This window comes from Toxotes jaculatrix, chromosome 19, assembly GCF_017976425.1.
Source record: "Toxotes jaculatrix isolate fToxJac2 chromosome 19, fToxJac2.pri, whole genome shotgun sequence".
Lineage (NCBI taxonomy): Eukaryota > Metazoa > Chordata > Actinopteri > Toxotidae > Toxotes > Toxotes jaculatrix.
Genome location: NC_054412.1, coordinates 14,055,850 through 14,071,463, shown reverse-complemented (window position 1 = coordinate 14,071,463; position 15,614 = coordinate 14,055,850). Strand labels below are relative to the sequence as shown.

The 15,614-nt window shown below is 42.4% G+C and overlaps 1 protein-coding gene across 2 annotated transcripts; it reads left to right on the top strand.

Annotated features, from left to right (window-relative positions):
* The first annotated feature begins 389 nt into the window (after window positions 1-389).
* On the top strand, window positions 390-2,088 carry LOC121199606 (homeobox protein OTX2-like). 2 transcript variants are annotated; one of them, XM_041064448.1, is made up of 3 exons: window positions 390-486; window positions 877-1,028; window positions 1,462-2,088. In XM_041064448.1, exons 1-3 carry the CDS (start codon window positions 390-392, stop codon window positions 2,086-2,088), a joined length of 876 nt encoding a protein of 291 aa, XP_040920382.1. The 2 variants fall into 2 exon arrangements, with proteins under 2 accessions (XP_040920382.1, XP_040920381.1); XM_041064447.1 differs by having other exon boundaries at window positions 390-510.
* The last annotated feature ends 13,526 nt before the right edge of the window (window positions 2,089-15,614 follow it).

Genomic DNA, 15,614 nt, shown 5'->3' with positions numbered 1-15,614 from the left:
GTGCGAGGAGGGGGGGTGATGGCGTAAACGCCTGACAGCCAGACAGAGCATCCTGGGTCCAGCAGGGACAGCTGGGGGTCTCCACTTGGCTTTAAGAGCCGTGCGAGTCCGAGGACGCCCATTTCTGTAAACCCACCGCGGTGCGTAAAGGCTGCGCGTAAAAAGAAAAAAGAAAGAAAAAAAAATCAAATCAACGGACACTGACAAACTTAAACGCCTTTCAAAGAAAATCCAACACTTTTTTTTCTTTTCCCTGTTTTTTGTGCTCTGCTTCAGGTTGACCTGGTCGCGGTGATACGCGGATACACGAGAGGATTAAAACACAATTTTCTGCCATATTTTTTCCCCCTTGTTTCTTCTCGTCGCTGCCCCCTCGTCCGGCCGCCAGCATGATGTCCTATTTGAAGCAGCCGCCGTACACGGTGAACGGACTGAGCTTATCTACCTCAGGAGTGGACCTGCTGCATCCTTCAGTGGGATACCAAGGTAATAAACCTCAGGATGCAGCCAGCTGAAGGGGAAAATAAAGATAGAAATCAGGTTGTTTGGATAATTTATGTGTTTTAAATAACCTTAAAGTGGCCAAAATAATTTGCAGTCATTTGCAATAGATATAGTTATAATTTTGAAGCTTACATCAACAACTGAATTATAAATGACTGTTTAACCAAAGCCTCATTAAAACTTTGAAAGCTTTTATTTTCATCATAAAGATGTGACGTTTAAAAAAAGAGGATCAGATATTTGATTAATTATTATACCCCACAATTGTCTAGAATCAAGTTACAGAAGTTGGTATATTTGAAATTCAAGTCAACCCGTGTTGTTTCCTTTTACATTTATAATCACAGCTTTTCTTTCTCGCCTTCTTATCAGCAACTCCTCGCAAACAGAGGAGAGAGAGGACGACCTTCACTCGGGCCCAGCTCGACGTGCTGGAGAACCTGTTCGCCAAGACCCGGTACCCTGACATCTTCATGAGAGAGGAGGTGGCCTTAAAGATCAACCTGCCCGAATCCAGAGTGCAGGTGAGTGTGCTACACAAACACCACAAAACCCACACAGTCTGGTCAGGGAATTAAGGTCGAAAATTGTACATGCAAAGTGACATTTTGTCCTTTTCTGTAATTGATTCCCACTGTGAATTGGTAGGTTATAAACTCACTTTTCTATTTTCAGAATAGAAGTTATAGATTGTTAAACTATGAAAATCTGTAAGACAAAGTAATAATTTACAAAACTATCAATAGAGTTGATAGTTTTAAAAAAATAACATACTTTTCTGAGATGTAACTACAATTAATTGTTTGATAACTGTCTTTGTGATCACTCCGATATTTTACTAAGCCCACACTGCAGGATTTGTGCAGTATCTTTAATTATAGAAACAATAAAAAAAAAAAACATCCACGAACGAAGAAAGATTTTCTTATAGCTGAATTTTTTTTTTTAAACTTCTAGGTCTGGTTCAAAAACCGACGAGCCAAACATCGCCAGCAGGCCCAGCAAACCCAAAGTGGAGTGCAGAACAAACCCATCAGCAGGCCGGTGAAAAAGAAAGGCTCTCCGGTCAGAGAGGCCAGCTCAGAGAGCGGAGCCAGCGGGCAATTCACGCCGCCCTCGAGCACCTCACTCCCGGCTGTAAGCAGCAGCGCGGCACCCGTGTCTATCTGGAGCCCGGCCTCTATCTCCCCACTCTCTGACCCGCTGTCTACCTCCTCCTCCTCCTGCATGCAGCGGTCTTACCCCATGACATACACCCAGGCGTCGGGCTACAACCAGGGCTACACGGGCTCCTCGTCCTACTTCACCGGCATGGATTGCGGCTCCTACCTTTCGCCTATGCACCACCAGCTATCCGCCGCGGGCACCGCCATGAGCCCCATGGGTAGCAACGGGGTTTCCAGCCACCTGAGCCCCGCGTCCTCCCTCTCCTCGTCGGCGTACGGAGCGACAGGGCTGGGCTTCAGCGGCGCTGCAGACTGCCTGGACTATAAGGACCAAACGGCCTCCTCGTGGAAGCTCAATTTCAACACGGACTGTTTGGATTACAAAGACCAAGCAGCGTGGAAATTCCAGGTGTTGTGAGAGGACAGAACTAAAGGGACAATTTTCATAAACTGCAGACTTCACAGGCAAGTAAAAGCCCAAGGATGGGAGCAGCAAGTGCAGCGTTTTTCCACGACTAGGCCCTAACTTCTACCTCGGGCAGAGCCGAGCAGGGCTGCCAGCCGGTTGTCTCACTTGTTGGGTTAACTTATTGAACATTCAGACTGACTTCTCCCCAACTTTGATCAAGGACACGGAACAAATTTGTTGACCAAAAGGAAAAAAAAGGATCAAGAGAGCAAAAGATCCAAGCCTAACTTGGTTGAGTTTGAGGAATAGGTCAGGTTTTCTTCTAAGCTCCTTAAAGACTCCCCTCTCTTGTCTTTCTTTTTTCTTTTTCTCTCTCTTTTTTTTATTTTGTTGGCACGCTGAAGGGCCCCTTTGATCAAAGCGTTTTGCATGAATGTGTCTTGTAGAGAGGGTGTGTGTGTGTGAGAGAGAGAGAGGGCAGCTCTGACATGAACCTGGATGCACTATTTAATTTATGAGAAATATGTTTAAGACTAGTTATAAGAGACAATCAGTCCGTTTGCGTGTGCTCATAAATGTCCCATATGTGTTTTTGAATTATTAATTTTCCCCGTGTTAGTTCTTTTTTTTTTTTTTTTTTTTAATTGTGATTCTTTGTACTACCTGTATGCAATTTTGCTTCGCGCCTACATGCGCCACAAACCCAGCTGTGAATCAGATCATTTCATTTCCATGTCTCCGGTGTTAAATGATAAATTATTATAAGGACATATTAGTTGAAAGAAATAGGCAGTGCAGGGTAAATCAAATCAGCAGCAGCGAGCAAAGTCCATATGAGCTGTAAAGTGCGGCGAGAAGGCCACAAACACACTAAGTAACAATAAAGACCACTTGACCTGACACAACTCTGTGGCTGCATGTGTAAATCCGTCTAAATCTCCTGTGTTTACTCCAGTGTTTTATCACAACTTTCAGTACACAACACACCACAACATGTCAACAAGCCTGACACAGGAGGGAAACCCACTTTATTGCCCCCTCATGTTAGAGTTCACAGTTTTTGGCTTTGCATAAATCTTCTTGACCTGCATTAAATGCTTTGCAGGAAAAGGTCGATTATTTGACTTGTGATGATCAGCAACATGTCATTATATCTCCCTTCATTTTACCACTACATCACTACCTCTGAAGTCCATGATTTTTTTTTTTTTTTTGTCTGTCACAACTTACCCGGGCCGGCAGGAATGTGAATTATGGGAGAGCTATGTTAATCCCGTCTCATAAAGAGGATAATCCAACATTTTTATTGACGGCTGCTCTCTGGTTCGGGGGCGCACCGCTGGCCACTTCACACGGAGAAATGTGAAATGAGCTCTGCTGCTCGACAGTCCGGAGGCAAACACGAGTTTCAAGACAGGTTGCACAAAAGAAAACAGCACAGAGGCAAGACGTGAAGACTTTAAACAATGTCTGTTGAGGCGCATGAGCTGGGAACATTTTTTATGATCTTAGGAAACACCCACAAGTGTGAAATAATATTAATATTTTCAAAATAAAACATCAACAAGTGATGAAACTACAGTTATCAGATATTAAAGCGCATAGATTTAACTATAATATAGTTCATATTCTATGTTTAAGATATCAAAATCATATTGAGCCTCACCGATTGTTCTCGGGCCTTTACTCTGTGTCCTTTGGTCCACACATGATTAAAGATTTAACAATCTCTATCAAAATAACTCGATCACATTGTCCAAGCATGTGTTTCAGTGGACGTGATCGGCCCAGTAAAACCAAGCACCCCTTTCTGGGGGCGGAGGGTTTAGGAGGACAGAGTATGTGATCCTGAGCAGGTCCAGGGGGCTCGTGCATGGATTAAAGAGGAAGAAGAAGACTCGGCTCGTGCTCGTCTAATTAGGATGTGACAGGAAATGTCATGAGGCTTCGTGTAACTCTAGCGTGACTTTTTGCTGCCGTTGAAGGGCTTTGTTGCGCATCTGACCTCCAATTAGCGCCAAATAACGCACCAAATTACAGAGCAACAAACAGCTGACTGCTGTCTGAAGGGTGCAGGCTGTTAACCATCAGCGTGTACTTCGCCTGTTACACGTTTCTTTTTATGGGTGACACTGAATAATATGGTTTTAATCACTCCAATCTGTGATCGTGACAAACGATTTGGAGTTGGCACAGCTCTTCACATGTTAGATCACACTATAAATGACAACCTACAATAATAACACGACAAATAAATAAACAACAACAAATAAATACGTTAAAACAGCTGCAAAACTGATGTACTGTTGAAGAAGAACACAATGATTCATGTGAATAAAAAATAATATTGGACATAATTTATGGGGGGAAATCCTTGAGTCCCAGTGGTTCTGGATTAATAAAACAGTCAGACCCATGTGTCCATAAAGATTAGAGCTCTTGCATTTTATTCGTGACAAGTTCTGAGATTAAAAATCTCAACCACTGACAAATAAAACGAAATAAATTGAACTCAATATATTTTTTTCTGTCACATTTGCCAGATACAGTAGTCTTCTAAACGTTTCTTTTTTTTTCTTGATCAGAGAGTCATATTCAAAGCTTCATGAGGTGCAGTAATAAATGGCTGCAGAGAGCACTAAGTCAGTTGTCCTGCAGCAGGAGGACCCGGGGCCCCCCGAGTATCCATTCGGTTTTAATTAAGCACAAGCCGCACTAAAGTGGACATATGGATCCGGCAGACGCGCTTCATTAATCCTCTCATCGCATTTGAGGATGTTAAACAATAAAAAGAGGAGCCTCGGAAGCCTCTTCTTGGCCGAGGCGACCGCACATTTTGTCGACCGTCGCCTTGAGGCAGGGTTTTCCCGAAGCGGCAGCCACTTCACCGCGGCCAGGGATTTCCATGTTTCCCAGCCGGCGACGGCGAGAGGGGGATCCGACCGACGGCGAGAGGGGCGTCCCGATCCCTGCTCCACACTGATGGACAAGACTCTCATAAACTGCAACACTCCTGTTCGGTTAGTTACAGTAATGTAATGTCATAGGCCAAAGCAGATTACATAAGACTGTGTGTTCAACCAACTTTGTCATTTTAAACTCTCCTGGTCAAATAAGCCTATCAACAATTATTAAAATGCCCTTAAGATTTTTTTACAAGAACTGTCCAGACAGTAGGCTTCAGTATAACACTGTACAGGACTCCATCATTGTTATTGTACAGTGTATATTCAGCACACGTTAATAAGGTCAAAGTCAGTTCAGTCTCTATTAAAAGGTTTTTATTTATTAATTTATTATCTATCTATCTATCTATCTATCTATCTATCTATCTATCTATCTATCTATCTATCTATCTATCTATCTATCTATCTATCTATCCATCCATCCATCCATCCATCCATCCATCTATCTATCTATCTATCTATCTATCTATCTATCTATCTATCTATCTATCTATCTATCTATCTATCTATCCAGATACAGCAAACATAAGCTTTATGAAATAATGGTCCTTTTTATCAGACAATCATAGAAATGGGACTTTTACGAATCTCCTTTTTTTCAGACCCAAACTCACTATTATGTCTCTTAATATATCAGTTTATAGAGCTCTACACAGCTCTTTTCATAGTCAGCTTGAGTAAACCAGAACATTTTGAGACCAGTCCTTTATGTTTCTGAGTCAGACTAATACAACAGGCCTATTGGGAACAGACCAATATGTCAATTATTGTCTGGAGAGAGACGAAAGGCATGACACAAAACATCAACAGATGTTTTATGATGAAGAATTCGTGATTTAAACAAGCCTATCAGGGTTTGTTTAAATAGGCTATGCTATTATCAGCAGCACCATGTCACTGACAGGCATATGACTTCAATTTTAAAAGAATAAACAGGGGCAACAGGGCAACACTCCTCCACATTTGAATACAGTATAACCGCCATTTGGTAAAGTGGGATATGGACCTGGTTTCTCTACAGCAGCTGCACAAAAGATGAGCAGAAGATAAACCGAGGAGACTTTCTTTTATGAAGAAAAGAGCATTGGAGATAAACGGCCAATTTGTTGGTGAGAATATAACTGAAGACTATTGTTATGCATAAGTATGTGTCCTACATTCCCAGCGAGACCTTGTCTATCACATATCAGCACAGCAACACATACATAATTCATCTGCAACAACAAGTCATGGAATCTCATTTAAATGAATGAGACAATGGTGTTTCTGTGCTCCAGTCAGACTGTCGGTTGAGAAGTAACGTTTCACAACCTTCTCTATCCGTGTTAAGCCACATAATGTTTAGCATGATTTCATCTCGTGGATTACACAATCTGATGAGATTAAACTCAGGCCTGTCAGATGCACACACTAAATGTTGCAATGTGACGTTTTAATGGGACTTAAAGCAACGCAAAATGTTCTTTTAATTGCTCCGAACACTCAGCTGGAGGTTAACTTTAGAACAGATCCAGATGAACTGGTTTTAAATTTGCTTTCATTTACACCTGCCTAATTTTTGTGTAAACGCTTATTGCTCAAAGAAAACTCATTCAGCTCTAATAATAAAAAACCAAACACTTGAGACTGGTTCTTGAATAGGCCTAGAGCTGATAAAGTGAAGCAGAGCTCTCAGGAAAAGTTATTCCTCAAGCATTTTTTTAAAATTATAATTGTTGCAGTCGTTTTTGCGGCAAAAGCTCAGCAGTGGTGGAAGAAGTACAAAAAATAAAACCTCCAATAAAAGTCCTGCATCTATTTTTTTCCACTAAAGTAAGAAAATGTTATCAGTAAAATATACTTGCAAAATCAAAAGTAAAAGTAGATGTTCTCCAGAAAATGGGCACTGTGACTGATCTATGTTTTACATTATTAGAGTTAATACTGTTGCATCAGTGCATAAGCAGCATTTTTTTTTCTCCTCACTGGTCACTGGCACTTTGATCAGAATCTTTACTTTTTCATGAAATACTGGGTAATTTTACCTTTTTGGGCTTCACACAATTATTTAATAAAACAATTTGGAACAAGGAGAAGTAGCTGAGTGACTGAGCTCTGACATGAGGCCCCAGCTACACACTACTTCATTGTAAGGGCCCTAAAGTAACAGAGCAGTATTTTATACATACATTTATTTTATAACTAATCATATGTTTAAATGGAAAATCTTGTGTGTAAATGAGTGATGTAAGTTTTGTAAAAGAATCTATAGCTAGTGATAAATGTGGCAGAATAAAAACGTATTTCCCTCTGAAATGTATGTTCTTAATGGTCAACAAACAGGACATAAGTAATAGTAAATACAGCCAAAGGGATCACTCTATTGCAGAGTGAATATGAAAATGTTTACTACAAGGTTTATTTGGCCTTCTTTCAATTTAGGACGGAAATTGCTGCAGAAAACGTTCACTAACTGGACCTCCTGAGTGCTGCTTCAATTATAATAGCTGCTTTCACCTTCTGTTGATGCTATTTTTGTATTGAAAACATGGCACGCTGCATGTTTTTAATTTCCCAGATTTAATTTCTTGTGACAAACCTGACACCGTCCGCTCAACAGTGAAGCGTTTACACACATGAGATATAGCAGCTTATATTTCTGTCTCTTTGCAGTAAAACAACATAAAAGCTCTTTGATTTCATCTCTTTGAAGAAAAGGAAAAGAAATCATGTAGAAATGATAGAAATGCGTCTGATTCACATCATAATCTGTGCATTAATCTCACCCAGTGATAACTCAGTTTATGTGGAATTAACTGATTTTCAGGACTTGAGCCTGTTATGAATGTATGTGAACCTTTTATGAAGAAAACACCAGTGAAATATTTAACTAAATGACATTTAAGTGGTTTTAGGATTGGAGCTGGGTGTCTCCACCATATGGCTTGGATGTACAGATGTGAGCCAAAATATTAATAATGCTCAGATATTGTTATTCGATGAAATACGACACTGTAAAAACACACATGTTGTAGACACACACACACACACACACACACACACACACACACAAACACACACACACACACACACACACACACACACACACACACACACACACAAATTAGAAAGCTGATTACAGATTTAAAGAAAATCCAGCATATGTAACAAAAAAAATGAATTGCCATTAGAGAATTAGTGCTTTACATAAAGTCAATGCCTATTAATGTTTCTTTCTTTTTTTTTTTTTTTTTTAAACATCCATTTAGCTTTAGGACCTCACAGCCCTGGATTACGTCAACAGTGGACATTCAGCCAACAAAACACTCCTGCCCTTATGAGAACAGACCATTAGCAGGAAAAAAAAAATCATAAATCTCCTTATAAGAGGAAAAGGGAGATGTTGTAATAACAGATTACATGCATTTAATGGCCAAATTTACATCTATAAGCTGAAACTAAAAGCATTGGACGCAAACACATGATTGGGGGGAGCTTTGTCGAGGAGGCTCCCATATGGAGAACACGTAAATGTCAGCGAGGAGGCAGGCGTCGCAGAGACCATGAAACCACAATAAAAATCAAAACCACACCAGGATTGTTGCCAGTTTGTTTAGCAAAGTTTGTTTAGTTTATCGATCTGAGGTTGTGTGTTTTATTTGATATAAAAATCTTAACTCAAGATCCACATATGAGCTCTTTTCTGAAGCTTTAAACAGCATCTGCCAACAGCTCTAAGTGGACAACTTGTTAGACACGCAGAGACCTCAACTGCCAAACCTCTCCTGTACTGCTGTTACAATGCAGAGGTCAAAGGTCAAGGGGCCTCCCATTGCTTGTCAATCAACGGTACAGTGTGGAAAATCTTGTGAAACCACATGCAAGCTCATCTCTGGTACAATTAGAGATAAGTGGGACACGATTCACAGAGAAGAGTACAGGAGAGGCCTCCTGACAAATCTCCACGGCTTCACTGACCTTCCTCCTCACTCTGTCTCTCTCTGGGCAGATGGAGAGGTAAAGCAGGAGAGGAGGATGGATGCGGAGCGTGTTGACAGATGCCTCTCTCCCTGCCCCGCCTCGCCTTTGGCCCACCTGTTAAGGGCAGTCAGTGAGCTCCTGGAGGCGAGCGTGTCTGTTGTGGACGCACAGAGGGAGGTGGTGGCCTGGGAGGGGTGGACTGGAAATGCTGGCACGTGCTTCCCTGCCGAGATCTTTCTCCAGTCACAAGTCCTGTACCAGGCCCATGTGTGTGTTTGTGTGTGTTTGTGTGTATTTGTGGGAAATTAGGTATGTGTGGCTGAGTGCAGGTGTGTGTCTCACTGTGTTTCCTCTCCCCTGTGGTAAAATAAAGCAAAAAAAAAAAATGGAGCAAGAGCAATAGATGTGTTTATGGGTCTGTGGATCAATCATATGTGTGTGAGTGTGTTTAGGGGAGCAGGAGGAGTGTGCCCTCACTGCACCCCCACAGCCGCCACACGCCTGGCCACCTGCTCTGGGATTAGAGAGCATGCGGATTACACGCGTCACAATGGAGATACACAAACACAAATATGCCCTTGGCCAACAAAGGACACACACACACGCACACACTGGACGGCCTCATCACTAATCGCTTTTAGCATCTTCAATATTTTAGTAGTTTGGGAAATAAAGGCTTCAGACGCAGTGCGTGACAAGGCAGATGACATTTATGATGTTTGTGTCGACTGATGCTTTCAGGCGCAGGTGGCACAGCTGTAATTTTGAACGACTGTAGGGAAGTTTGTGTCACTTTTATTAATCTTAATATCTGTTTATCCAAGAAAGCTTATCACACCAAACTGCACTTGTTGTTTCAGTGGGTTTAGTGTGTGTGTGTGTGTGTGTGTGTGTGTGCTGCCCAGGGAGGTGTTTAGCCATGCCTGCTCCACTGTGACCCACAACAGTTATGCTGTCCTACTTTTCAACCATAAAAACACAGTGACGTCAGCACGGAGAAACCAACAGACGATCATGACCAAGAAAAGACCACTAAACACAACATTACCCTTAACAATAAACAACAGCGTGGCCAAAATAATCACAAAGAACCGTTGGCAGGTCTTATGTGTTACAGAGAGGGCCCATTAAAGGTAACTCAATAGGCCTTTCTCTACACAAGAGATCGATAATATTATCACATTTGCAAGCGAACTTCATCATTCACTCAATTTCTATTTTTGCTGGACAGCCTCGTTGTTAATCACTAAGTCATTAAAAGTTGATTTGAATGCACAAAATAGAAGCAGATACTCTTGATTTGTTACTTTTCAAATTAGCTTCAGGTACAAGTGAGTTGGAGTTTTACAGTTTGTTGAGGATGTTAGCTATTAGTGTAATTTCAGCTTTTAAAATTTTGGTGAGCAATTTTTCACATGTAAGACGCCGACATGAATGAAAAATGTCACCAGCGATGAAGTGAAGGAAGGCAGTGTAACAAACATCATCCAGAGGCCTGAGAGTAGCCGTCAGTGGCTTGCATGTAAATTTAGTAGTCATCACTGTAACATTTGCTTTTGTACGCATGATGTAGTGCGTCAGTGTCATCTAAATGTATTTTAATGACGTGATTGAACTAAATCCATCACAGAAATTACAGTAAAGTGATGTAAAAGGATGCCAAGATCCTGATGTACGGCCAAAAAAAAAGAATTACAAAGCTTTGAGTGCTCAAGGACATTTTACAAGTTTGACAGTCTCACACTTGTTGGATGGTGGTGAAGAGTACAAGGAGGGCTAAGAAGGTTGCCTTTGGACTCGTGCTTGTGTGTGTAAATTCAGCAATGGTGGGATCTTCTGGACGAGCTCCCCCTCTTCCTCGCCTCCTTTCGCCCCCACGGTTCGGCGGGTTTGTTTTGCTAATGACCCCATCCCGTTGTGACCTCATTCAGTTTGCGCTCGGTAATTGGTGGCACACTGACACACTGTGGTATCAGGGGGAGGGGCTCACACGCCGAGGGGGGTGGGCATCCCATTGTAAACATTCCCCCCTGACAAATAAGGTATTGTTATTGATGATTAACGGCAATGAGGGGTGCTGTGACAGTGTGTGTGTGTGTGTTTGGGCAGGGAAAAGGATAATGAGGATGATGATAGTGAGGTGTTACCACAGATTAACCTCAGCATGGAGGGAGGTGACATTGATGAATCTGATTTAGATAACTGTAATGGTGATGGAAAACTTGAGTCTTCCTTAGGTCCAAGGAACCGGTGACTTGGGTTATTCTCGCACGTGTTATGGAGTATTTTTACACTGAGGTATTGCGGCTTTATCTAAAGTTAGAGATCACAGTACTTGTTCCACCACTGAAAAAAGGAAATATCTAAATATGCTGCACTAATGTGGTGGATATAGTTATTATCTATGACAGAGGGGAATAAGTTTCTGTCTCATCCTCCACCTCTTTTTCCAAAACTTTCATTTGACTCTCAGATGCAGGCCTCGCTTGCATGGATGGAAGGTAAACTATTAGACTCGTAATATGGCACAAAATTATGCCCTTGAGGTCTGTGTCTATGTGTGTGTGTGTGTGTGTGTGTGTGTGTGTGTGTGTGTGTGTGTGTGTGTGTGTGTGTATGTGTGTGTGTGTGTGTGTGTGTGTGTGCTTAAGCGTTAAGTGGCTGCATGCCTCCTGTGAGAAATGCCTGGGGTCATTCATGGGTTTTTCTAATGTGTGTGTCTACATGCCATTATTCAAATGAATTCAAGGGGAAGTGTGTGTGTGTGTGTGTGTGTGTGTGCGTATGCGTGTGCGTATGTGCTAATAAATTCCACTGATGAAATGCACCATCAATTGTACATCAAAAAAGTCACATGATAGCTATCAGTGTTAATCACCATCTACTATGTGTAATGTCTAATTACACATTATTGCCATTAATTATAGAGCATTTATAAATTAATTAGCCTGTATTATGTCTTCTGTTGGTGTGTATGTTTGCACGTACACTGTGTCAGAGGATTTGTCAGGTTAACAAAATGTTCAGCTGGTGTGTGTCATGCAGGTGAGCACCCCCCCAACACCTACAACAAAGACAACAAAAAACATCGACTGACAGTGTTTCTGCTTGTGTGTGGTGTATATCTGAAAAACAAACAAACACTAAATGTGTGCACATACACCCATAAATGCCCACAAATGCAAACACACACATGCTCTTGCTCTCTCTAGTTTTAGTGGGTGGCACCCCCTCCACCTCACCTCTCCTCCTCCTCCCCCTCTCCTCCTCTCCCTCTCCTCATCCCGCTATCACATCGGACAGGGTCTACTTATAGTACCATGCCAGAGAGGAGAGAATGGGGAGAGAAAGGGTATTATGACAGTGAGGAGAGAAAAGAGAGGGAGCGAGAGAAAAGAAGGGCAGACAGGGTATTATGAGAGAGAGGGATGAGAGCAGTGAAGGCATTTGGAGTCTTTATTCGCCTTCCTAAGCCACGGGCTCCGCTCCCAATCCGATTGGTCGATATGGCCAGCCGTGTAAATGAAATGCAAAGCAGAGAGACCCTGATTTCCCTTTGCCAATTTGTGGGGCCCTTTCTGTCTTCCTCCACCGATGGCTTCATTCTTTTATCAGTCTGTCTTCCTCGCAATGTGACGCCTTTCTTCCTCAGTATCACAGTCTGCCGCCTTCAACCTCTGATTCTTCCTCTTTCTCTCTCTCTCTTTCTCTCTCTGGAAGATAATGATTTGCCTTTTTTTCCTGTAAGAGCTGAACTCTGCTCTTCTCTAATGTTCAGCTCGAAGGATTTAATCCACCACAGCTTTTTTTTTATTTCCTGGGAAACTCCAGTGGTGATTAAGCATATGCTCTTTTGCATGTGTGCGACACTATGAGTGTGTAGACTTTATGTGCCCTCATGCAGGGCGAATAACGTTGGATTTGAGTCCATTAAAGGTTGTTTGCTCTTCACTTACGGGTCTGACCTTTAATGAACTTCTCTGTGCATTATTTGTTTATATTAAAACACTCTAAAGCACTCCCTGACGTGGTATATAGACATTCATCTACTGTGAGTGATGGAGACCCTCCTCCACCCCTGCAGAAGGAGGGTCTGTTGACGCTAAACTCTTCCCAGGGGGTAGAGTAACAGTAATGGGGGCTCAGGCTGAGTAAAGCCCTGGCTGTGAGATTTAGGTTGCCGTTTATTTATTTTATTTATTTATTTTAAAGAGTCTAATCAGCTCCAGCAGTGTTCCATGTTTTTTTTTTTCTTTTTTTTTTTAACAGGATGGGACAGGGTGACAGGTCAAGAGACAGGGCAGGACTGATGACAGTTTTAAGTGCAGACAAATGCCACAGTCTGTCCCAGATTAAAGATGCCCACCACCACTATAATCCCTGTAACACTGCCAGATTGGTATTTCCTTCTCTTCCCCTTGCTGAACTGAGCAGCACTGGACGAACACACTGAACTCCGTGTCCCTGTGTACGTTTGGACTGGACTGAATTTTTCGCTTAATTCAAGAACAGCCGTTCAAGCCAATATTTTTTTTTTTTTTACTAGAAATTAAAAGTTTTAATTAGGTAATGAATATAAATAGCAAACATGAAAAATAGTAGATGACCAGATAGGTATGGAGGCAAGAACGGAACAAAGTGGAGAGTGTAGGGAAGACCAGAGAGGAGAACTGGTCAGTGGTCAGCAGACTGTTCATCATGCAAACACTGCCACCTACAGGAGCCTGCTTAAAACACAGCTGGTTCACATCACCTTTTACATGCACAAAAATCACACACAGGTTCAAACACACACACAGACATGATAGAAAAAGTACTTTGTCATGGCAGAAAATTCTGTTTGAAGGAGAATCAAACATCAGAAGTTTATCCCCCCCCAAAAAAAACATTTTTTTTGGATAAGTCAGAATCTCAGATATGAAAAAGGTTTGTTGTACTTGGGAGTTTGCGGCCAAAACGATGATATTAATATACAGTGTAACCACGACCAACACAGTACCAATCCAGAGCTTTTTAACCCCGTGACAACGGAACAAACTCCGTCTGCTGAAGAAGGTCACAGAGGTGATGTTTTGATAAGAGCTATTATTTAGAAAGTCAAGAATAAACCTCAGAGCTCATATTTCCATGCATGCATAAGCTTGTCCCAATGTGAACTTAAAGGGTCAGTTCAACCAAATTACAGCATGTATTCTCACTTTCCCCTAATAAAGAGTTTCTACTGATGGAATAGTTCCTATAATGTTGATAAATGTTAGACGCGGAACACTTTAAACCAAAACTATCTTCATAGCTAAACAAGAAGTAGGTGAGAAAATCTCTTTTTGTGTCTAAAGTGTCTCAACTCTTTAACTAGTGGAAATTCAACCTCTGATGTGACAAAGTTACCATGTGTTACCCTGGAAATGTGTGTGCGCAGGTAAGAACATGATGGGCAGTGTGTGTGAGGCTATACTACAGCTCCCTGACAAGAAGGAGGAGGCCTACCATAACACACGTCAGACACACACACACAGAGTCAAAAACACTCTCAAACACACACACACCCTCTTCATCATCCTCTCCTTCCTCGTCCTCCCATCAACCCTCTCTTCGTTGGCTCTCCCCTCCTGCTCCCCAACCACCAACACCCCCCCCCCTCCACAGTCCTGCCAAGCTGACAGCTCCAAGCTCCATGGAAAATGAGTCTCGCTCGCATTACAATCGCGCGGGACAGATTCCATTAGCACTATCTGAAATTGAGCGCAGGGAGCAGAGAGCGGGAGGCAGCAGCGCGTGCCCTTATCAGAGGAAGAGGGTGAGCTCCACCGACGTCACTAATCCACCGGGTGGGATTGAGCAGGCACACGCACGCACACACATTGAAAGAAAACTTGGGGAAGACACAGGATGCACACACATTTTTTCACACACCCAAGACAACAGGCTCAAACAGATAGAAAGACACATCCAAACGCACACACAGAAAGACACACATAAGGACAAAACAGGAACTGAAGGACTCATAAACATACACGCATATACAAAGATACCACAACCTCAACTCTCACATTCTACAATGTAATGAAAAGGACCAAAATTTGCATTTAGCTAAAGGACATGATGAAACTGGTGGAAAACAGGCAACAGATCAACTCTCACACAGACTCCCTGCCTCTGTGTGTGTGTGCATATGTGTGTGCGTCAGTGTTTTCCTGAGGAGTGCTGGCAGGTCTGTTCAGTGCTGCTGCTGGTGGGATTTGTAACATGTCAGTCCGTCGGTTTGAGATGAAACTGAGCCTCTCTCGCACTTGCTGTGCAATCTCCACCCCACCCCCCACCCCCCACCACCTCTCTTGTGTGCAGTCAGCCTCTTTCTCCCATCTCTACTCTTACATGCAAGCATCCTCACATGCATACAGACATAAACACACTCTACATATACACACATGCACATATTTATTTGCAGGAAAGCCTCACATGAACCCCCCCCCACACACACACACACAGTATCCTCATCCTCAGAGTTATTAACCCTTGACACATAAATTCAAGGGTATGTGGGTGTGTGATATTAGCTGTGTGTGGGTGGGGTGGGGTTAATCTTTATGTAGTGGGGATCTTTCACAC